Consider the following 25,069-nt stretch of genomic DNA (forward strand, 5'->3'; position numbering starts at 1 on the left):
TTGACTCCTCTCTCTCTCTCTCTATCTCTCTCTCTCTCTCTCTCTCTCTCTCTCTCTCTCTCTCTCTCTCTCTCACTTTGTTGCCAAGGCCTGTAGGCCTGTGGATTTTACTTTTAAAATCTTCCAATATACCCTCATCTCTCCTCTGACACTACCACCACTGTAAAGGCAGGCCCCTAAAAACCCAGACCTGGATTCTTGTTTAGTAGCCTGTTGGTGACTCCGTCTGCCTCAAGTTTTTCCCTACTCCAACCCATCTTTTATTAAGTCACTAATGTGATTTTCCTAAAGCATAAGTCTGGTCACCATGAGCAATCTAATCAATAAACTCCAGTGGCTTCCTATTGCCTCCAGAATCAAATAGGAAATCCTACTTAATGTTCAGAACCCTTCCTAATCTAGTCCCTTCCTACCCTTCCAGACTTCTTATACATTATTCCCAAGAGATGAGAAGTTTTTTGGCTGATAGGTGTTAAAGTAGATAAAGGGTTGGACTTGGAGCCATCAAGTTATGCCAATTAACTCCCCCCTCAGTTTTCTAATTTGTAGTGAGAATAATAAAACTTATCTTATAGGATTGCTGCGAGGATCCAATCAGATATTTGCCAAATGCTTTGCAAACCTTAAACCTTAAAAAAAAATACTAGCTATTACTATTGTTATAACAGCTAATGGGACTCAGTTTTAATTTAATTTAATTTAATTTTAAATTTTTGTCCCCTGTTTTATAATCAATACTATGTATTGGTTCTAAATCAGAAGAACAATAAGGACTAGGCAATGGGGGTTAAGTAACTTGCCCACGGTCACACAGTTAGGAAGTGCATGGGCCTCAGTTTCTTCATCTGTAAAATGTCTGCACTCCTGGGCCTTAGAGTTCTATGTAAACATGAATCGTTATGACCAACTATACTATTACAGCTATACACAGTCATTATAAGCAAACCTTACACTGTGTATGGGAATTTGGAATTCATCTCTTTGCCTAAGACCATGGTTAACCAAATAATAAACCCATCTCCTATCCACTCGTTTTCTGAAACAGCTTGCAATGGCAAATCTTTTTTCTCCTAAATCCATCATAAAGCTTCGCGAGGCCTGCCCAATCAAATTCTCTTTCCTAATTAGGGAGGTTAAGGCAGTCACAGGACAACTGGTTGCGCATGTGTACAAAGAGGCTTCTTGGTGTCGGTCAAAATGAGACATTCTTGCAAAGTTCGGGCTAGGGCCTGAGGTGCGCAGGCGCGGACGGCGCGGCGCCGCAGCACACGGCAGGGGCGGGGCTAGGGCTCGGCAACGTTACAACTAGCTGCAGCTTTTGGCAGCGCCATTTTGAAAGCGCTGTTGCCGCGGTTTGGGTGTGTGAAGCAGGAGTGGAACGTCTGGTTCAGTTTGTCGGCTTGCCCAGCTTCCTTTCTCATCCTACGGACATTTTTCCCCCCCCTTAACTTACAGCGAATTTAGGGGAGCGATCATGTTGCGAGGAAATCTGAAGCAAGTGCGGATTGAGAAAAATCCGGCCCGCTTGAGGGCCTTGGAGTCGGCGGCAGGGGAAAGCGAGACGGCCGCTGCGGCTGCCATGGCGCTCGCTCTGGCCGGGGAGCAGGCTCCGCCCCCCTCGGCACCTCAGGAGGACCACCAGGAGGAAGAGATGGGCTTTACCATCGACATTAAGAGCTTTCTGAAGCCTGGAGAGAAAACCTACACACAGCGTTGCCGCCTTTTTGTGGGAAACCTCCCCACGGACATCACTGAAGAGGACTTCAAGCGGCTTTTCGAGCGTTACGGGGAGCCTAGCGAGGTCTTCATTAACCGGGACCGCGGCTTTGGCTTCATACGTCTGGTGAGAGAGAGAGACTGACCTGAGGGGCCTCCGGCGCCTTCGCCACAGTCACAAGCGCGCGTCTCCCATCCCCCACTTCCCCAGGGGTCCCCAGGGGCCGGCGCCATGGCCGCCCCTACGTTACCAGCCGCGTGCGGCGTAGCGGCGCTGCTCGGCTGGCCTCTTCCGGGCCTGTCGGGCGCCCCCAGCCCTTCACACGTCCGGCTCTCCCGTGCTCGGCAGTTAGTCTTGGGCTCGAGTACCCCTGCAGCCAGCTTTGCCGCTATTTAAAAGCCCATTTTCAGTCAGTTCTAGATTTCGCTTTTCCACTCCACCCCCGAGGAAGCGCCTTTGCCCTCGTTGTCCTGCAGGAGGCGCCTCAGGCCGGGCTTTCTTTGTATTGGAGAAAAAGAGGTCTATGGAAGGGTTGACCAGAATAAAGCCGCGTGGAGGGATGAGGGACTGGGGACTTAATCTTTTTGAGTAAGATTCACGCTAAGGTCCAGTCTTTAAGGGTAAAAGGCTGATGCTTTAATGGTTCCACTTAAAACACTTTTCTATGTAACTGTTAGAACTGTTATTGGAATGACCAAGGCACGTTATTACATAGGCTCATAGGATGAAAGAATGTCGTCTTCTAAAGGAAATAGATCAGAAATAGCATATGTAGTGTTGAATTAGTCCTGTAGTTCCACTGGGAGTTGCCATGGGTTGGGGTAAGTCGCTTGTGTGGTTAATTTTTGGAGATGGATGCTGGTTTAACAAACAGGACTATTCACCCAGAGCTCCAATATTTTTCACCTTAATCTGGTACAAATGCGGACTTAAATTTCTAAAGATTTAGACCGTTATACTGTGTAATGCATTACAGGCTTGAGGAATGATGTGGAGTTATGAATGAGAGAATCTTGATAGGATTCACCAATTTAAAAAGATTTTATTAATGTTTTTATGTGGCTATTGCTTCCACTGTTGTCCGAGACCCTAATATCCCCAGGACACACGGTCACAAAGTACTATTAAGCAAAACATTTATACATTATCCAGGTCTGCACAGGTTTGTTTTCTTCCACGCCTAGGTTTCACTACTCAAATTGAGAATCTTCTGGTCACTTGTCACTGAATTGATTAGCATTCGGAAATTTTAATTTTCGTCCATTTAAAAAACAAAACAAAACACCTTACCTTCGTCTTAGAATCAATATGATTTTAAGTCTGAAGAGTGGTAAGGGCTAGGCAATGGGGGTTAAGTGGCTTGCTCATCCAGACAGCTAGGAAGTGTTTGAGGTCAGTTTTGAACTTCCAGCCTCAGCGCTTGACCCAATCCACTGAGTCACCTAGCTGCCCCTGTCCATTTCTTAAAAATAGAAAATTGCTCTTTTGTTTTGAGGAGGACTTTCTGTTGCTTTTAAGCATGGTGGCTAAATTATCAATGCTAGATCTTAGCATATAATTTTGTATTTAAAGGTTTGCTGAACATGATAAATTTTCTACATCAAGAGTTTTCATATTGAAGAAATTTTAAAGAGACGATATTGTGTTTTCACAGTATTTTAATAGCTTGGCCTTTAGAAAATCTATCATTGTCAGAAAAGTGAGTTTTATTAATCTTGAATTAGGTACTTCCTTGCAATTCTAAGAGCTGCTAAAAGCAGTGACAGTGCAACAATTTGAAAATTTATGGTATATAGTAATTATATGATGAAACTTACATGCCCTGGATATATTTAAATGTGTTCAAACAAGTGTATCAATATAGGAGTCAGTTAGCTATTATTTTAATATTAATTCCAATTGCAGTGAAATTAAAAACTCAGTTTAGTATCTGATATAAACTGTTAAAAGTAGTTTAGTAACTAAATTAAGCATCAATGTATTAGTCTGCTTTTATATAATGTGAACAAATCAAAACCTCTCAATTTTTGATATTTACATTAGAATTTTGGGGAAATGGGATGCCTTTGTAGAATTTGAAAAAATTAAAACTCCTTTACCCCCCTCATTTTGTTGTATAAAGTACAGAATTGGACATATGAACTATTTGAAGACAGGATGCCAAAAATTTCATGATTTCTTTGACCCTTTGTCTCCCTTTATCACTCTCTTGAGTTTCCACTTCTTTTGAAAAGTGGAACTTGTGGTATGTTCCACTGCTGTAGAAATCATCTGTTTTTTCCTTAAAAATTTTTGTTTAGATAAATGGAGATAGACTTATTTTTCTTATTTCTCCACCCTGCCATTGTTGCCTGTTGCCCAGTTACATTGAATCAGACCTATTGCTACTACTATTCTTTCAGTTCACCTGGATATTGGGAGAGGGTAAATGAGAGAGCAACTATAGCAGCCATAGAATTAGTATAACTTTTTGTCACACTGTTCCTGCCTTTTTGTGTTTTTTTTTTATACTTCAAAATCTACTCCTAAAAACCACTTAAAACAAAAAACATGTTATTTATTTCATAGGCTCATAAGTTTAAAAAGGGTCTGTCATTTGAATTATTTTGTCTTAAAAAATAAGTAGATCCATATATAGCATGTATTTTGTGTTTGAACAGTTTCAGTGGTAGTTGCCAGTGGTTAGGGAAGTGACTGGTGTAATTTTTGGGGAGATGGATGCTATTTTAACAAATGGCTATTTTTTTTTCCTTTGGGAATGTGGCTCCATTTTTATTTTGAAAGTCATTGAGAAAACAATTTAACTAAATTGGACTTTTTAGAAACTTAATTACATTATTAATTGAAGAATGTTTTATGAATTAACAGACTATATTAACTACCTTGTATTTTGATAATGTCATAAGAAAAATGTAGTCTTTGTACAGAGGATTGTGTTCAGCTACATAGCATCAAACAATTACGACAAAAGGATGGTATAGGAAAAAATACTACTGATTTTATAAATGAAGATAGAATCATTATATTTGATTAGAGAGATAGCATAGTTTAGTGGAATAGTTATCTGGATTTGGAGTCAGGAAGAGGTGGGTTCTTAGCAAACCTTTAGTTAATACTTCTGTGACTGAGCAAGTCATTCATTTTTCTCTTTGCTTCAGTTCCTCATATGTAAAATGAAAGGATTAGACTTAATGGTCCCTAATGGCTTTCTACCTCTAAGTAATGATCCCAGTGGAAGTTCCTTAAGTATTCCTATTCTCTATGCCTACTCTTGGAAAGTGTTAAATAATGGAAGTAAAATGGGGATGTTAGACTAGATTTCTTAAGTTCCCTTTCATGTCCAGATGCTATCCTTATATGAAATAATTTTTGATGGGTTATGTTCCTGGCTCTGCTAGCCTTTTTTTTTTTTTTTTTTTTTTTTTAAACCCTTACCTTCCATTTTAGAATCATTATAGTGTATTGGTTCCAAGGCAGAAAAGTGGTTAAGGGCTAGGCAGCTGGCATTGAGTGACTCACCCAGGGTCACACAAGAAGTGTCAGATTTGAATTCAGGATCTCCTCTCTGTAGGCCTGACTCTGTCTGCTGAGCCACCTCTTTGCCAGTCATTTTTGTGGTAGGGTTTTGGGATTTGTGAAAATTATTGAGGGTCTTAACCTTGAAATTTTTCTTTCCTTGGGAAAGGAAATTGTGAAAAGATTTTATTTCTGTTTTGGGAATGGTACAATTTAAAGAGAAGCAATCCATATAGTTACCATTTTTTTAAAGTGATACCCAGATATTTTGAATAAAATTCACCAAAAAATGCAAAGCCAAAGGTAGAGAAGAATCAAATTTACTAGATTCTTGAATAGTTTTAAAAAACTAGTTTTGACCAGATTAGCTTAACCAAAGCCAGTTCCAAGTTGTACTGTTTATTCAAGTTATTTTAATGTGATCCAAAATGTTTTTTGTTGGCAGTCAGCTAGTTTGTGCCTTTGGCTATAATCAAACAAAACTATTTATTTTTGATCAATCTATAGCAGTGTTTCCCAAACTTTTTTTGCCCACCACCCCCTTTCCAAAAAAAATATTACTTAGCCCCCTGGAAATTAATTTTTTAAAATTTTAATAGCAATTAATAGGAAAGATAAATGCACCTGTGGCCATCCCCCCATCGCTGCAATGCCCACCAGGGGTTGGTGGCACCCACTTTGGGAATCACTGGCCTATAGGGATAATTTAGCAACCAATGTTGAAACTGCAGAAATTAAATAGGTACTAGTATACTAGAAAGAGAATTGCCTTAGGATTGAATCAAGAAGGGCTAAAATGTAGGGGTTTTTTGAAAAGAATGGGTTATTAGTACTGCTTTTGTGTTTACATATTATTTCTTTAAAATTGCTTAGTCTTGGAGGTGATAAATTGTATGACTTAAGAAAAGTGCTTGCATTATGTATTTTATAGGCTAGATGTATAGAAATGTTATACAGAAAAATAGTGAATAGAAAAAGAGCGATGTGAATTAGCTGCACTTCAAACTATCCTTTGTATCAAGCAAATAAGTGTTGAATCGTACAGGGATGGGATATATAGACAATACAATTTTTTTGATGTTGCCTTTTCAACATGACTGGATTTGGGAATGTATACAATTGTTTGTAAATTCTGTTTTTTTCCTTCCCAAAAGGAGTCTAGAACTCTGGCTGAAATTGCAAAAGCAGAACTGGATGGCACTATTTTGAAAAGCAGACCTCTTCGAATTAGATTTGCTACTCATGGAGCTGCCTTAACTGTCAAGAACCTTTCACCTGTGGTTTCTAATGAGCTTCTAGAGCAAGCATTTTCTCAGTTTGGTCCTGTGGAGAAAGCTGTTGTAGTAGTGGATGATCGTGGACGAGCTACAGGAAAGGGTTTTGTAGAATTTGCTGCAAAACCTCCAGCACGAAAGGCCCTGGAAAGATGTGGTGATGGAGCATTCTTGCTAACCACGTAAGTTAATGTTCTCTTCTATATTAATTAATCTACCTTCAAATTTTAGATCTCTAAAACTCATGTGGGCAGTGACTTCTATAGGTCTTCTAAATCTCTGTATCATGTCTTTGCATTGACCAACACAATCGGTACTCAATATATTTTTTTGAGTGAATAAATAAAAACAAATAATTAAAGTTAAAATTTTGGTTACATCTAATAGCTCATAAAATTGTTGAATACACATCAGATTATTTAAATATTGTAGTCCTGTATTTTGATCACAGAAGTCATGTCATAGCTACCTGACTAGAATTAACTAGTTTTTAATTTTTATTTATACATATACATATATATATATATATGCATACACAAATCTTTTGATTTAAGGCCAATTTTAAGTTGTGCAGAAAAAGGGGTTCAAAGTACTCTTAAGAAATATGATGTGAGAGAAAACTTAGCACAAACAGGATGGATTAAATGACCCTTGAGTCCCTTTCCAGTGATATATGATATTTTTACCTAAGGCAAGGGTTTCTTAATTTGGGAGGGATATAAATTTGTTTTTTTAAAACATAGTTGAATTTTTTTCAATATAATTGGTTTCATTTGTGATCCTATTATTTTATGCATTTAAAAACATCTTGAGAAAGTGTCCATAGCCTTTACTGGCCTGTCTAAAGGTATCTCAGACCTAAAAATTTTAGGAACTCTGTACTAAGAGGATTTGGTAAAGGCTTCATGTAACCTTTAAAGTGGTCTTTGAGTTGGTCCTTGAAAGAGGAGGAAAGACATTTCATTTCTTAACAGGTAGAGATTGAGATTTTGGGAATAGAGTCCCATTCTAGGCATGGGGAATAGTATATTCAAGGAAAAACTTATTAAATGTTAAGAGGGCTGGTTGAGATTTAGAGGTAGAAACCAATTTAGCTGAAGTAGTGTGAAGGTCAGAAAGGTAGGTTGGAACCAGGTTATTGGCAGTGTGGAACATAAGTTATTTATACTTTTCATCACCAGTGATATCATCAGAAACAGACATACATACACACATTTCAAAGACTACTCTTAACAGGAAAGAGGTTTTGGGGGCCTGATCTGGGGTGCCTTACAGTTGTAGTCACAGATTGGAGAGAGAATTGAAAAAAAGGATATGAGAAGAGTTCAAGGAATTTTTTTCTCCCAGGTTTTTCCAAATTGATATTTACTGAGGTATAGCTAGGACAGAAAAATAATATTCCCCAAATTTGGGAGGTTCACACTTATTGGGTGCCTGGGGAGAGTTGATTCAAACTTCAAATGTTAACAACCTTCCTCCTTCTGACTCCCAAACACATATTGAGAACCTCCTCTCTTTTGGAAAGAATCTTTACTAAATTGGTATGGCATAGTCCATATTTGATTTTTTTTTTCCCTTGATTATACAACATAGTGCCTTACTGCTGGGTCAAATGACTGGACTGTATCTTTTGAAGTTCTTAAGTTTATGACCCAATCTATTCTATTTCACATGTTCATTCACATAAAATCAAGAAAGAAATAAAACCAGCTGAGACAGAGGAGCAGAGGTGCTACACTTTCATGGTCTGTTCTTACTTGGAAGTTGCCAGTGAGAAGAACTCAAATTGCTTTTGAGCCTGAGTGGGGAGTATGGTAGTAATATCAAAAGAACCTGAGAAATTGGGGGAACAGTAAATTCTGTAGAAGAGTAAAGGAGTTTGGTTTGGGATATGTTCATTATAAAAAGAAAACTTTCTAAAAAAAGAAAGCTATCTATATCAAATTAGAGCTTTGGAGAGGTAGACTATGGAAATAAAAATGTGGGCATTAACAGCATTCCGATAACTATAGAAGCCACAGATGTGGATTAATTTAAAAAATAATGGACCTCTTTATAGTCTTGGGGTGATGAAACCATATTTAAGGGCTAGGAAAGATTAGGAACCATAGACTAAGAAGGGTAATAAATCAATAAGCCACGAGTATACAGAAATTTTTACATTGTTTACAGTATACAGAAATTTAAACATTATTATTAAGAAGCTTATATTTTGGGACAGGTAGGTAGATTAGTGAATAGAGAGCTAAGGTCTGGAGCCAGGAGGTCCTGGGTTCAAATATATGGTAGTGTGGTTCTTGAATGGAAGAGGGATTCTTCGTGATGGAGATGAGAAGTGATATATTCAGGATACAGATGGCCAATTTGCATGAGAAACAGGGAAGACCAGGTTGGCTGGGTGGAAGAGTATAGGAATGAGAGTAATCTGTAATCAGCCTGTGGAAATAGGTGGGATACAGGTTTCAAAAAGCTTTAAAAGACAGGAGTCTTGCAGCAGACATTTATTTAGTACTTAAAAGTGTTAAGGTGAGGAAAAGATAGAAAGCTTAGGCCCTTCCTTTTGAAAATTTTATAGCTTATATTAGAATATGATAGACATAAATAATACTCATAAATGGCATTATAGAGTTAGAAATAGATCTATTTAAGAACTAAATGAGGTCTAAAAGACCTATATTGGTCTTTTCATTTCCCTGAAAGAAGTGGCATTCGTGTTAAGATTTAATAGATAAGCAAAGAAAAAAGAATAACATTCCTAGTATAGGAAATGGCTTAAGCTTAGGCATGGCATGGAGGTAGTATGAGAATAAAGATCTTAAAATTAGAACTGTGAGAAGGGGTCAACAATGTCAAATGTTGACCTAAGGTCAAGAGGTATTTGAACTGAAGGAAAGTCATTCATTTGTCAAGAGCTTTTGTGATCTCCAAGTTAGTGGGAAGTGGAGAAATCAGATTGCAAAGGGTTCAGTTGAATGTGATTTTAAAAATTGGAGACAATAAAAGTGAGGTTAGACAGATCTAACTACAGGAGTAACATGGTGAAGGGCACTTTTTGGCTAGCTGTGAAATTGGGCAAAGATAGTATGATGTATAATGAATAGAGGTATCCAGGAATACCTAGTTCTGTTATTCCAAGGAAGATCAACAGATCAAGGAAGACCAAGTTCTGACTCAGTGGCAGCTGGGCAAAGAACCAGAATAAAATGTAAATAAAATACTGTGTTCCATATGCACACCCTTCATCATTTTTCTTGTATTTTGGAAATGTTTAACAAAATAAGTAAGCACAGTTCTGACTTGGCAATGTGGTTATTTCTTCCATTGATTTAGGTGGAATACTGTTCATTTCTGTCCTTCCTTTCCTGAATCTCTTCCATAAATTTTCACCCTCCAAGGATAGCATCCTTACAGTGGAGTTAACTACTTTTGATTTTCCTTTATTCTTTCTTTTTTTTGTAATATGTACTTGCCAGCTCAGGTCAACCATGTGCCTTTATATCATCCTTCAGTCATAACTTAAAAGCTAAAAATAATCACCAGAAAAATGCTGGTTATTAGATCATTTTTTAGTTCATGAGAGAAACTTTGGGTAATTAAAAGAATTCTGTAATATCTAAAAATCAATAAAATCTACTTTCTTCCTCATGTTCAATATTGGGTACAACTCATTGTCCACCTGGCAATATATCCAATAGAAAAAAAACCATTTTCCCTATATGTAGTGTTAGGAGAAAAGTACAAAGGCCTGTCACCATTACTATTTGACATTAGAAATTCTACCTAAAGCAATGACAGGATCAGGAACTAGAGTATAAGCATTGATGTAGAAGAGTAATGTCAAATAACTCAAATAGAAAGGGATCCCTTCCAACTTCCCATTGACTTAAACTACCACAAATTAACATTATTTAGGATGCATTTTACATATATATATATTTTTTTATTATTATTATTTTTTTATTTTCCATTTACACTTTAATTTGGTTGGAGTTTCGTGTGGACCACTAGCTTGACACGTCAGTTGGAAAGAAGGGTAAAATTATTAAAAAAAAAACAAAAAACACAGAGTTGATCAGGAAATTGTTTCAGTTTAAATAGATAAAAATCAGTAGGGCAGGCAGGGATAGGGAGAAAATGATGAATCATTGTTAAGAGGAAAACAGCAGAAGGCAGAAGGCACGTAGACAAGCAGGGCAGTGTTACTTTTGTGTTGATTTTATTTTGTACTTCAAAACAGGTTGTATATAATAGAAATTCACTTTTATACACAATCCTCTTTCTGTTTTTATACATGAAAATACTGGTGCTTGTTTAAGTTTATTTTTAAAAGTTTTTAAAATCACTACAAGAAGTATTAAATGTCTAAGATCCTATAGAGAATTTTTACTTACATAGTTGTAAGCACGAAGGTCTTTTTTGAACAACTTGTATGAGACCTTGTTTAACTGCCACTACATTAACAGTAAAACTGCCTGCTACTATTAGATTTTAAAGGTTGTGAGAGCAACGTTTTTTTTCCCTGAAGGTTTTTGTGCATGCTATAGAGCAGTGATTCCCAAAGGGGGTGCCACCGCCCCCTGGTGGGTGCTGCAGCGATCCAGGGCGGTGGTGATGGCCACAGGTACATTTTATGAAAAAGGTAGCAACATTAATACATATCTTTCCTATTAATTGCTATTAAAATTTTTAAAAATTAATTTGCAGGGGGCTAAGTAATATTTTTTCTGGAAGGGGGCAGTAGGCCAAAAAAGTTTGGAAACAACTGCTATAGAGCAATTGCTTTATTTTTTCATTGTACAGAATTCATTACAGCCCTGAAGCAATGAATGGCAAGCTATTTTTTATAGCTTTCAGAATATTAAATGATTGTACTATGGCGGATTTATAGGTAGGTGGTTTTCCTTTATTTCTAAAGTTTAGGAATCATAAAACTAGAAGATAAGTCAAGAAGTCATCAGCATTAGTTCTCTGCTTCCGGTGGCAGAAGGTAGAAATTTGGAAGAGTCAGTAAAGGTACAGTAGAAAGAGTGCTATCCTGTGTTCCTATCCACCAATCCACCTCTTGACAGTTAAAACTTTTGCCACCTTGAGCAAATTGTCTAATGTTCTAAGGCTTTAGTTTCCTCCAGAAAATGAGAGAATTGTACTAAATTTCCTTTCAAATCCCTTCTAGCTTTATCTAGATTTTATAATTCTAACCTCCAGGGAAAAGGATTGTGCTTTCTCAGTAGTTAGTTCCAGCAGATTGATTATGATTTGAAAGTTTACTTCTTCAGCCTAACCATTTTCTTTCTTAGATTTAAGCACAATTTAGCTTGTATATTTTTATAAATAGCAGATAAGTATTATTCTTTCTTTTGTCACTTATTTTTATAATTTATATTCTCTCTTTCCACTCTCCCCTCCCATTTGCACATCCTTATTATTTTTCTTTATTTCTTGTTAAATTATAGATTCCCATTATATAGATCTGATACATATTCCTATCACATACTGTATCTGATAAATCTTTTTTTCCCATATTGTATGCATCCCCATTATTCTGGCTATATTCCATATATGTACATATATATTCTATCAGTTTTTAAAATTTAAGGTGTACTGACCAAATTATTTTTGAAAGCCATTATCTAACTTGGTTCAGTTTTGTGTTTCTTTAAATTATTATGACCTTCTGTTCTTTTTCTTTGAACCTAGCTTTTACTTTTCTGTTGTACATCAGTTTATTTTTTTGATCAAACATACCATCACACACTTCTAGTATTTTGATACCTTGAAAAGGTGATCAAAGTTGAAATCCTTTCAGAAAATACCAGTTTAAAAAAGAATAAGTTGATTATTTGGAACTGAGTTCTTTTTCCAATTGAAAAATATTTAGGTGTCCTAGGTTAACCAACACAAACCATTTAACCATATAGTGTATTAAGAATGCTTCTGATACTAGCCTGAGTTTTAGAACCTACAAGAACAGTTTATGAGGAAGGAGAGAAGAGAATTTTGTATTTATTGGTTTCCTTAGCAGGTGCAAGGACAAAATATGCAGAGTGAAGAGGTAAACATAATTCTCATATTTGCCCCTTCTAGGTCTTCAATACAGCTTTTTACTTATAATTTGCAGAGGAAAGACTGAGTGCTAGCTGTTGCATTTATAACTTACTGACTGGAAATTAGATTTTTAGGATTGAACATTTAACAACATACAACAAACCAGTTTGATGACTCATTTAATTCACTCTGCATAATTGCCGTTGTTTTATAGTTTTCCAGATATGTCCAACCTAAGTGACCCCTTTTGGAGTTTTCTTGGCAAAGATACTAGAGTGGTTTCCCATTTCCTTTCTTCATGTTATTTTACAGACGAGGAAACTGAGGCAAACAGGGTTAAGTGACTATCCCAGGATCATATAGCTAGTAAGTTATTTGAGGCTAATTTTTAACTTGGGTCTTTTTGACTCCAGGTTCAGCACTATCCTTTGCACCACCTACATGATAAAATTGCACTAATGTAAAAATAGACTGGCCTGAGGGAAGGAATTTTCTCTCTATTTGTCTTCAGTAGTACTTAGTCTTTCAGGCTTTTAAACAGTTATAGATCTATCCAAATTTTCATTCTCTTATTTTCCTCTTAGTCTATGTTTAAAAATTTTCTAGGTATCTTAAACTTCTTTGCCTTTTGTCCTATGTGTTGCTAATGGATTTTTCTACTGGGTTATCTGTTAATTTTATTGTTAGGCCAATTTACCTTTTATGATGAATTGCCTTATTTTTCTAACTCTTTTACCTACATGTAAATATTGTTCTTGTTTGCTCAAAGTAATTATATTATTTTCTTGATTATAAATATTTCCTAATAATCAAATTAATAACATAGTAATTGCAGGTTTGGAAAGTTCACCCTCAAAACTACCCATGAGATAAGGTGCTATTAGTTTTTTCCTCATTTTACAGATGAAGAAACAGGCTAAATGACTTTCCCTGAGTCACTCTGCTAGTAAATGGGATTGAGTTCCAAGTCCAGCATTGTCTACTATGCTACCTCGTTGTGGGGAAAGGAACATATATTAAAAAAATAATGGTACAAATAGGATATATTACTCAAAATAAGTAATAATGCAAAGAAATTGTACAAACTGATAAATGAGTCAAATGAGTAAACATTGTAGGATTTCACAAAAGGATCCAGATCTTGAGGCTACTTTTATTAAAACTTTCAAGGAAAAGCATTACCTAATAAGTAGGAAAGGGAGATGCTGTCAATATAGTTGGTCTAGGTTTTGGAAAAGCATTTGACAAGTGTCTTAGAAATGCTGTTGCAGAAAGCTGAAATTCTTTTCGAAGAAAGCAATTTAAAATTTAGTTGTTTGGAAATGACTTTTTCCAACTTAAATGTGCTTATTTTATTACAATGCCTTGAACATGGTAGGTCCTTAATAAATGCTTGTCGACTATGGTATTTAGGGCTCCTTGGTTAGCGCCACCAAAAAGCCTTTTTTTTTTTTAAAACCCTATCTTTTATTGTGGAATCAATTCTGTGTATTGGTTCCAAGGCAGAAGGGTGATAAAGGTTGGGAAATCTGGGTGAAATGACTTAGCTGGGGACATATAGCTAGGGAATATGAAAGGTCAAATTTGAACCCAGGACCTCCTGTATCTAGGCTTGGCTTTCAATTCAGTGAGCTGCCCAGCTGCTCCCAAAAGCCACTTTTAATGCTCAGTATATTTGAGTTAGCTAATAGTTATGCCTTGAATTCTGGATCTTGGGAGCAAGTGTTTTTTATGAGGAAGGAGGAAAAGACTTTCCTTTTTGTTGCAGGGTTAAGGGGTAGATCAAATGATAAAGTAAAGGACCTAATACTAAATATGTGATATAAATTTGGACTCAAAACAGTGAGAATTTTGTATACAGAGTGATAGAATTATTACTATTTAGATATTGTTTACTTTTCCTGCTAAAAAACTAGATTTGTTGGTTTGTTTTGGAGATTTCCTCATTTTGTTCCATAGGTTTGATGCTGGAATAGATATAATTTTAGCCCAGGAAGGATATGGAGGTATTACTCATAACTATTGTTAAATATATTTTGAGACTAGTTTGGTAATGGGGAGTCAAGTGGAAGAATGTACAATAATAATGTGGCTTTCTAGTGACCCACTTAGTGTCAATTACCTCAGAAAAAAATTTTTTGCATTATATGTGAGGAAGTTTGTTATTACTATTAATGTGAATAATATACAGTAAGATCAGCCAGCTATAAATGGAAAATTTTTTTTGCCACTATGAATTTTATCAGTGGGCTGTGAAGTAATGTAACGAAATATTTTATGATGGTGAGTTTGGACATACATGAGAAAATAATATATATCTTAATTATAAAGATAAGTAGCTAACACCAATATAAAAACTTATGATTATTATAAAAATAAATTTCTAATCCAACTTGAAAAATTTATTGCCCATATAAATTTGAACAGAATTTGTCCTTAACATGGTTCTTCTAAGATACTAGAATAAATGTGTAAATGAAAATTTCCATAAAACAAATTAAATATTTCAAAGTTCATTTTAAGTACCTTAAGTTAAATTTTTTAAAAAAATGTTTCCCTCAGAACTCCTCGGCCAGTCATTGTGGAGCCCATGGAACAATTTGATGATGAGGATGGACTACCAGAGAAACTAATGCAAAAGACTCAACAGTATCATAAGTAAGCAACTTGAAAAAAGGCAACTAACGATTTTTTCATTTAAGTCTTTGTTACAATTTGTATTTGGTTAATATGGAATTATATATTGCCAATTTGGACTGCCAAATTTTCAAAGAATTAGAGGATTAAATATATGTAATACAAACTATATTGATGATACTTTAATCTTTATTTAATTCATAGTCACTTCAGGATAATAGGGTGCTTTATGGTCATTATGGATATAATTTTTTATATTGATGTGCAGTTGTGCCAGTTAATAGGAATTTCCAGCTTCCAGAATGCCAAGTGAACTCATATTTTTTACTTTTATTATTCTTGTGTTACTGTTCAGTAATTTAAATAGGTAATGCATATCCAATGAATAGAGGCTCTTGTTTTATTTAGGTATTGGAGATTTGTTATGCTTCAGGTATGATATGATTAATTAGGTATGTTGGCCAACTTAAAATTCTAATTTCTATTTCTGACTTTGTTTTTATAGAAAAGTCTTTCAGGTTCAAAAATCCAATTTGTAGAAAGCCAAAATCTCTTAAAATTTTGAGAATTTTCATATAAATGAATTTCAATTGAAACTAGAAATAGAATTTTTGAGGAAAGCATTTTGATACTGCAACCTTTTACTTAAGCCTATGTATGTTTTTTAATGTAATTTTATTTTAGGGAAAGAGAACAGCCTCCCCGTTTTGCTCAACCTGGGACATTTGAATTTGAGTATGCATCACGTTGGAAGGCACTGGATGAAATGGAAAAGCAACAGCGGGAGCAAGTTGACAGAAACATTAGAGAAGCCAAAGAGAAACTAGAAGCAGAAATGGAAGCAGCTAGACATGAACATCAGTTAATGCTGATGAGGCAAGGTAATACTAGTTTTTACATAGATTTGTGGTATTATCTGGCTAATAAAAAGATACTTAAGTGTTTAGGTTATACATAATTTATATAAATGCTTTAGAATCTGGAGCTGGTAATGTTATAGATTATAGATTTAGTCCCTGTTTTAAGCACTGTAGAGTTCTATTATATGTAACAAGTGAATCTGGGAAATGTATAAAACTGATTTTATATATAAAAGAATAAACTATTTTTATAAGTACAAGCTAGTCTTCACTTTCATGTCCTTTGGCACTAATGTACAAGAAAATGTTAATGGTTTGCTGCAACATCATTGCTTTTCAAGTGGACAAATTGATACAATGCAGGTAGTAGATTGATGGGATTGTTTTTATTTGTGGAAGGCAAGATTTCTTTTTTATGACATGTGAAAGTATAGTACATTTTTGTGTTTAAAGATTGTCATGTTAGAAAGTGAACTTTTAGGGTGTTTTTGCCTTTTAAACTCAAGATTAAATCACTCCCTTTTTTTGCCTTGAGTACATGGCATATATGGCACAATTATTATCTGCAGGGCTGGATTGAAGTTGATTTAAGTCTCCTTTTCCTCATTTTGAAGTGTTGGGTATAATAAATGAAGTACAATGTTTTAAACCTGTCTGACTTTTTAAGTATTCTAAATTACTTGCCTTATTACTATGTATATAAAAAAAGATTCATTTGATGAAGTGAGGATTCTTTTTCTGGAAGCTAGATAGTAGTATTCTTTGTTTTTGTTGTTTTTTTTTGAACCCTTAACTTCTGTGTATTGGCTCATAGGTAGAAGAGTAGTAAGGGCTAGGCAGTGGGGGTTAAGTGACTTGCCCAGGGTCACACAGCTAGGAAGTATCTGAGGTCATATTTGAACCCAGGACCTCTCATCTCTAGGCCTGGCTCTCAATCTACTGAGCCACCCAACCCTCTGCCCCCCCCTTTTTTTAATGTGGCCTGTTATGATTAAAAATGATGAGGGCCGAGCTCAAAAGGGAGAATAGTATTTTAATAAAAGCCATGCTGATAGATAAAGTCATTAGACCATGTGCTTGTAAGAATTCAAAACTGCCACCTGCGCCATTATTACTTCCCGTCTCTTCCTGAGTCTGCTGGCCAAGAGGCCACTCCTTCCTAACCCAGGAGATTTTAAACTGTTCTCTGCGAGGAGACGTAGGCGTTCCCACGCCCAAAGAACCGGAAACGGAAACCCGTTGGACCACGGGAAATGTAGTTTGATAATTTCCACGTGTCCATAGAAAATATATATACTTTTAGATGGCATCTCCCAAATTTCACTTTTACAGGCCTTATGTTTCATTGAGAGAAGCCATTTGTTAAAATGGATTGCTCTGTGGGGAGAAGAGGGAAATGAATATTTCCCCAATGAAATTGATTTAAAAAAATAAAAGAGAAGAAAAGGAGAGAAACCTAAAGGTTTATTGATAACTAACATTTTAAAAGCTATCTCTTTAGCTAGTTGACAAGAAGAATGTATACTCAACCTCAAAAAGTACTTTTTCACTTTATCTCCCTCCCTTTTCACTTTTTCAGTTTCATTCTCCTATACCTGTACCATCTTCTAGTCCCTCTTAATTGCTGTGAAATAAGTATGTTTTTACTAAATTGTGTTTTATTAAATTATTTTATTTTCAAATTAAAATCAATTAAACATTTTATATTTGTTCTGAAACATTGTGGTCAAGTGGGTAGAGGACTATCCCAGACTCAGAGAATGCTTTAAGTTTCCCTCGCTTGCCTCTGACATATGACTGAGACTCTAGGACCATAGGAAACTCTAAGCTTCAGAGAAGATTATCTTACTTATTAATAGGAGTGTTTCCTCCTGGTGAGTTCCCTGTACAAGTGAAGCCACATAGATGAACCAAAATTTCCCCCAAATTAGCTTACTTTTACTTTGAATATGATCTTTTGTAGAAGAAAAAATTTTGATGGCAATTGAAATGGATGATCAGATTGACAAAGGAGTATATACTGGCATTTGAAGTGATTGATGCTCAAGCATGCCCAACTCCACATGTTTAAAAATCTATTCTTTGGTCATTGTTTGCAGGATGTGATATTGTTTGGGGCAATTTCCCTTTGATTTTAAATTAGGAAATTTCCAGTTACATCTTTTTGCTGCTTTTTTAGGTATTCTAGGTAGAGACAGGTTGGTTTTTTTGTTTGTTTGTTTTTTAGCAGTCAATACCTGTGCCACAATGATTAAAAATAGGTATTCTTGAAAAAGAAAAATGTGTAGAGGGAAGATGGTTATACTAAATTGTTGTTCCCACAGATCAGGTGTTTAAATTATTATGAACATATAATTTGATGTTTGGTCTCTTGAGGTAACATTTAACAATTGGTCTCTTGGGGTAACATGTAGAAGCTGCTTTTATAAGCAATTCTTATGGAATTTCTCATTTAATAATAATGTTTTTAAGGTGAATTTTCTTAAATACTTGTGATAGTTCCTTTTTTTAAAAAAAAAATAGGTTATGTTCAAGACTACATATTTTTGTAATTGAAGCAATTAAAGACCCCTGTAATTCAAGCCATCTCCAAACTTGCAACTACTGTGGGTAAATGTGTATTAATTTATTCAAGAGGACAATACTGTTTGTACTCTACATCTCTGGAACCCATGTGATATTGGAGGAATTCAATTTTCCTGTTTGGTTTCTGTATTAAGGGGGCCAGGTATTATACAAAACAGCTGCTTTCTTTATTATTGGAGAGTGGTTCTAATTGCTTGTCTTTGTTCCTCTTAAGTTGTTTGACTTTTAGGGCTTTTAGCTTATTTATTTCCAAGACATTTCTGAAAATACCATCTGACCATTCCTATTTTGTAAAAACAACTCTAAAAGCATATTATATGATTTGCCTTAGATAAAAATTTGCCTCATTTTTCATGTCCTAAATAATTTTCTTCAGCCATGTAATACATACCTACTTTGGGAATGTTGAAGCTAGCTTTTTACCCAGGAGTTCATTGTGGTGGTTAAAGATGGTTGTTTCTAATAATACTCTCCTTCCCAACTAAAAATGATAATAATTTTATAGGACAGTGTCACTCTTCATCTAGTTTAGTCTCTGATACATTTTTTATGTAATGGATTTTTCTGCTCATATATGTCTTAAGCCATTTCATTTCCTTTAAAAATTTAAAGCAACACACAGTTACCTTTGTTTTTTATCATTTCTGTGAAACTTTAGAAGTTAGAGACAAAAGCATCTATAGAACGTTTTTCAGGATATCTTTATAAATAATATGAACAAAAATTGTTTTTATAGGTTGATTTAGAATTGTCTACAGTGGCCATGGAGTTTTGATAAGTCACAATTATAGGGAGAGTTTAAGGTACATGAGGGTTGCTTTGTTTAGTAATTTGCATTGATTGATCCACCATCAGAGAAGGGGAACTTATGCTGATTTGACTTGGAATATGGATTTAATTTTGCTCTATCATGAACATATCTGCAGCAAGTGAAAGACATTTTAAAGGAATGAAAGCCATACTCTAGTTCTACCATTACCATCACCATGTGATTTAGCATGTGATTTAGCAATAATGACCTAATTTCTATCCATATTGACTTGAATCATGAACATGTTTAATGAACTCAATATCCTTAGGGATAACTCTTATATTGGAAAGGACATGGCTACTGGATTCTTGATCTTCATTGACAGATGACCTGTTTTTATTATGTAGTTAAAGGGAACTTTGGTATAGGCAGTTATTTGATATAGGCTTGGATTCCAGAGATTTTAACTGAATAGAAGGAACTGCAATTTAATTCAGCCAGTTACCTAACTGGCGGTGGGGAAAGGAGATGATATTTATTGATTTTGTTTCAAGCGATACCCCTTTTCTCTTGGCTGTGGGGTTTAAAATTGGCCAGTAACAGTCCACAGGTTGGAATAATCTGCAAAGTCCTGTGTTTGTGGGTAGCAAGAGCTAGAAGTCTTCCCAAAAAAGAACCAGGGAAGACAGAAAGCACCAAGATGGGGATCTTGGAAGTTCAGTGGAGTAGGGAGCCTCAGGAGTAGTGGTAAGATTGGGACAACCCAGGTTCCAAAGACTTTTGAGATATGATATACCAGGGTCCTGAAGATCCAGAACATTGAAATTAAAAAATATTGGGGAACTTAATCCAAGTAAATAGATAGCATTGCACAAACTCTGGTGACATAGGTGAGCCTCAGGGCCAACAACTCCACCCAAAAGCCCTGCAGGGAGGAAGATTTGGTTTTGTCACCAACTCCAAATTTGGGAATTAAGCTGGAGAGATTAGTAAATTGAAGAAAACACAGTATAAAAATTATTGTAAATCTAGAGATTCTCCAGTAAGAGAAAGTAAATCATAACAATTTTAAGCTGCTCAAAGGGAAAAGGGAATTTTCAACAAGAATTGCATGAATGCTTAGAAACATGAAACAAGAGGTTTTTAAAAATGGAATTAAAGTAGGCAGGGGATGGGGGAGATAGTTATTGGCAGAAGTATGGCAAACTGTTTTTAAGTAAGAGACTTGGAATACTAGAATAGACCAAACAAATCAATGACTGAGCCAGAAATAAAATTAAATCAAGAATAAGATACTTCATGACAAAAACAGCTGACATAGAAAAGAGAAAAATGAGGTAGTTTAAGCCTCATTGGACAGCACCCCTAAAATTATGATGAAAAAAAGGCCAAACAATACTATTTTCAGAAAAAATGAATGAAAATTGCCTAGCTCTGATAAAACCAGAGGGCAAAGTAAATGTAGAATCTATTGATTATTTGAAAAATCTTTTAAAGAAAAGTCCCAGGTAAAATCCAGAGCTCTCACATCAAAAAAAATGCTACACACACACATTCAGAAAGAAGAAATAATTCAAGTCCCTTGTAAAGCCAGTATCATAGCCTAGCAGCTCCTGATGTAAATGAATTCTTGGAATAGTCACAAGGCAAAAGAGATGGACTTTATAACCAAGAATAATTTACTCTGAAATCCTATAGGGAAGAAAATTAATCTGTAATGGATTAGAGAATTTTAAAGCATTTCTAAAGAAAAGAGCAGAGCTGAGTAGAAACTTTGAAATTTAAGCAATATTCATAAAAACCACAGAAAGGCAAATTTATGTGAATTGGGACTGTATCATAAAATGCTTAACATTCTAATAAGGGGATTCTACAAGATTTAACCCATTCACCTTTAAAATAATGACTTTTTATTGATAGCTTTTGTTTTTATATAGTTTAGAATTTTCTTCTTATCTTTCTCCCTTTCAGAGCCATCCCATATCACAATATTAATTGTAGTTGTAATTCTGTCTCCTTTTTATCCTCTTGTACTTTTTGTTTTTTTCTCTGTTCCTTTATGAAGAATCAATGTGAGCAGTACTTAAAGCCATGTGTTTCTGCCTCTCTTTTCTTAAAAAAAAAATTTTTTTTTAATTTCATGCCTCCAACTTTGGGGTTTGTTTTCTTTAGAACTAACCCAACTCTTCTTTCTCCTTGTGTTGTTTACTACTATTTTTATGCTGAGTTTAATGTATTTCTAAACTGAACTCCTAATGTAGGAGTGTGTGCAACTCTTCTGGTTCAGATAAAAGTGAGATGCACCCTAGCTGTAAGGGCTAGGTAGTAACTTAACCCGGGGTCACAAAGCCAGGAAGTGTTTGAGGCCAGAATTGGACCTAGGTGCTCTTGACTGTAGGCTTGATGCTTTATCTACATGGCTACCTTTGTAAATTATCTTATTTGATTCTCATAATGCTATAAGGTAGATCCTGTTATTACTCTCATTTGTAGGTAAATACATTTAGACTGACAGAAGTTAAGTGACATAGTAGGTATCAGAAGCTGGATTCAAACTCAGGTCTTCCTAAAGCCAAGTCTAGTGCTCATTATACACTAATACTTGAAAGATCTATTAAGGATTGTTTTTTTTTTCCCTCCACTGTAGGATTAAGCAGTTATGTGTAAGGCAAGGTATTTTTGGTTTTAAGCATATATCTTTTGTCTTTTGGAATATTGAAACCCAAGGTCTCCTTTCCTTTGGAAGTTTAGCTTCCAGTCTTGTGTGATTCTGATTTCTTGATACACAAACTCTTTGTAGTATTTTTTCTTTGACCCTGAGCTCTAGATTTTGGCTCTGATATTCTTGGAATTTTCATTCGGAGTTTCATGAGGGCACTGGTAGAGTTTATTTTTACTTTGTCCTCTGTTCAATTGGATTCGGGCACTTTTCATTTGTAATTTCTTGAAATATAGGAGTAAGGCTTTTATTTTTTTTTTCCTTTTGGTTCTACCTTAATTGGAACTTAAATGTGTTCTCCTTTTAGTGGATATTTCATACCCCTTCCACTATTTGCTATTTTCATTTTTTTGTCTTTGTCAGAATAATGACTATACCAGGAAAATTTTAAGACTTCTTTTTAATTTTCATTTATTGTGAAAACTTTTTTTTGAGTCTTCAGATTTTATGCTTTTCCAGTTTGTTCTTTGCTGCCTTTTGATGGTTCATTACAAGCATGGACCAAGAAATACTAAATAACATAGTGCATCCAAGGAATTTTTTGTACTCTGACTATCTTGATATAACTTGATGTCTCTGATCTCTGATTTCTTTCTCTAGTGTTCCTTCTGTCTTGCCAACAAGCATGCTCAGATTTTCTTCATTCTTGAATAGCCCTTACTTGATTCCATAGGTCCCTCAAGCTAGTCTACATTGCCTTCTTCATCAAACCAGTAGAAATACCCTTCTACTCTGTCTCCAATTTTCTAAATCTCTTCTAATACCTTTGCAAACTAGTTTCTAACATCATTGCCTATTTGAAGGAACTCTTTCCAGAATTACCATTGTTCACTTAATGACCAAATTTGATAACCTTTTCTTAAGCCTTACCCTTGACTTTTCTATCATATTTACCACACCTTATGGATACCAACTCATCTCTTGAGTTTTGACACCTCTTGGTTCTCCTCCAGTTTGTCCTGTCTTTTTCCTGTTTATTTTCCATATCATACTTCTTGAGTGGGTATACCATGTCCCTTTTTCTTGCTCCACTTTTATTATTTAGTGACCACATCAATTCTGAATGGATATAGGTAAGCAAATTAATCTCAGGTCACTATCCATCCCTGGCCTCCTTCCTGAGCTCTGTAGTCCTATCACTAGCTACCTTTCTAACTGTTCTACAGGATTTCAGATTTGACATGTCTAAAATAGAACTCATTATCTTTTCTCTCAAATCCACCCTTTTAAACTTTTTTTTTTTTTTAATAAAGGGTGCTGCCAACATCCTTTTAAGTTATCTAGGATTGTTAAATGAAAATTTACCTCTAACTGCCCACTTTTCATTTACCCATAACAGCATAGTCATTTACCTTTTTGTTTTAACTTCCACAGCATTTCTCATATTCATCCATCCATACCCCATGAGTTCTCTATTTATACAACAAATAACTCTAGTTTAGGATTTCGTCACCTCTTTTCAAGTCTACTATAGTAGCCACACTTGTTCTTCTCACCATACTCACCATTCCTCACTCTGATCTAGGTATATATAACATTATGGAGAGTGATGATCACAATGGAATTGAGGGACTGCACACAACTCTTGTCTGGTCAGTGGTAGAGATGGTTCAATTCTCTTTACAGTTCATTTAGTTTTTAAATAGACCTATTTCTAACTCTATAATGCCATTTATGAGTATTATTTATGTCTATCATATTAACTGGTTTGGAGTCATAAAATAATGCTTTGAGTCCTCTTGTAGCCACATCGTTGCAAAATCATGCAACTTCTCATCTTTAGTTTATCTCCACAGTGTATTAATACTTGCATTTCCTTGCGTTTTTGAGAAAAATACTTTTCCTGCCTTCAAGTTTATAGTTGTATGTTCTTTTTTAAAAAATTTATTCCTTAGTTGATTTGCTAAAATAATACTGGCTATCTCATTTTTTAAATGTATTATTAAAATATTTAATGTTAACCTCATTTTATGCTAGTTTTATAGTCACATTAAATGGAAACATAGAATGAACTAAATAATTTAACTTATTTCAAAATATGAAATAATCATTGCCTTCAAAGTGTTTGCATTCTGTTAGGGAAGAAAATATTGGAATAGGCAAACAGCTAAGAGAATCAGGAAAGGCTGAAAATCAGAGCAGAGCTTTGAAGGAAAGTAGGAAGTCTCTAAGAGGCATTGGTAGGGAATGCAGTCCAAACATAGAGGTCAGCCAGTGTGATGGAATGTCATCTCTAAGGAACAGACTACTACTTCTCAGAAGTAACAGTTAAGAAGGGCCATTTTGATTGCACCATAGAGCGGGAAGGGGAATATATCAAATCTAGAAAAGTAAATTGGGTCTGGGTATTAAATACCAGAAAAGTTTGTATTGGACCCTAGAGTAAGTAAGGAAACTGAGTAGGAAACTGTTGCAGTTGTCCATGATGACTCATCAACCCTTAGTTGATGAGGGCTTTGAACCAGACTAGTGGTTATGTGAGTGGAGGTAGGCAATGAGAGAAATTGTAGACTTTGAGCTCATATTTAGAATTTGATTTGTTATGTGAAGTGAGGCAGCTAGATGACTCAGTGAATAGAATTCTGGGTCTGGAATCAGTTAGACGAGTTAAAATCAGTTCTCAGACACTTACTTAGTAGAAGTGTGATCCTGGGCAAGTCACTTAACCCTATTTGTCTCTGTTTCTTTATCTGCAATGAATTAGAAAAGGAAATAGTAAACTGTTCCAGTATCTCTTTACAAACCCATTGCAGTTCTCTTTACAGGAGTCAGAGTCAACACGCCTGAAATGATAAATATCAATGGATGCATTAGATGTTACTTTGTATAAATATGACATGGTTTTAGATATCAGTGCAGGGGAAAAATTTTTTTTTTTATTAATTCAGTAAAATTCCTTAATCTAGAAATCCTCATTGTTATGAATGTTTAAAAATTCTCTGTTTTGAGGGGGAAAATTTGTTT

General features: G+C 35.2%; 1 protein-coding gene across 1 annotated transcript in view; it reads left to right on the forward strand.

Moving 5' to 3' along the window:
* Nucleotides 1-1,405: 1,405 nt before the first annotated feature.
* The window catches only part of PSPC1 (paraspeckle component 1), a 51,775-nt gene continuing 28,111 nt past the window's right edge, over nucleotides 1,406-25,069 (forward strand). The window contains exons 1-4 of the mRNA XM_044668310.1: nucleotides 1,406-1,843; nucleotides 6,388-6,689; nucleotides 15,115-15,210; nucleotides 15,874-16,070. Coding sequence (XP_044524245.1) covers nucleotides 1,475-1,843; nucleotides 6,388-6,689; nucleotides 15,115-15,210; nucleotides 15,874-16,070 — 964 coding nt within the window. The 5' untranslated portion in view covers nucleotides 1,406-1,474. The remainder of the gene's footprint in view (nucleotides 1,844-6,387; nucleotides 6,690-15,114; nucleotides 15,211-15,873; nucleotides 16,071-25,069) is intronic.

Source organism: Gracilinanus agilis, chromosome 3 (genome assembly GCF_016433145.1).
Source record: "Gracilinanus agilis isolate LMUSP501 chromosome 3, AgileGrace, whole genome shotgun sequence".
Taxonomy (NCBI): domain Eukaryota; kingdom Metazoa; phylum Chordata; class Mammalia; order Didelphimorphia; family Didelphidae; genus Gracilinanus; species Gracilinanus agilis.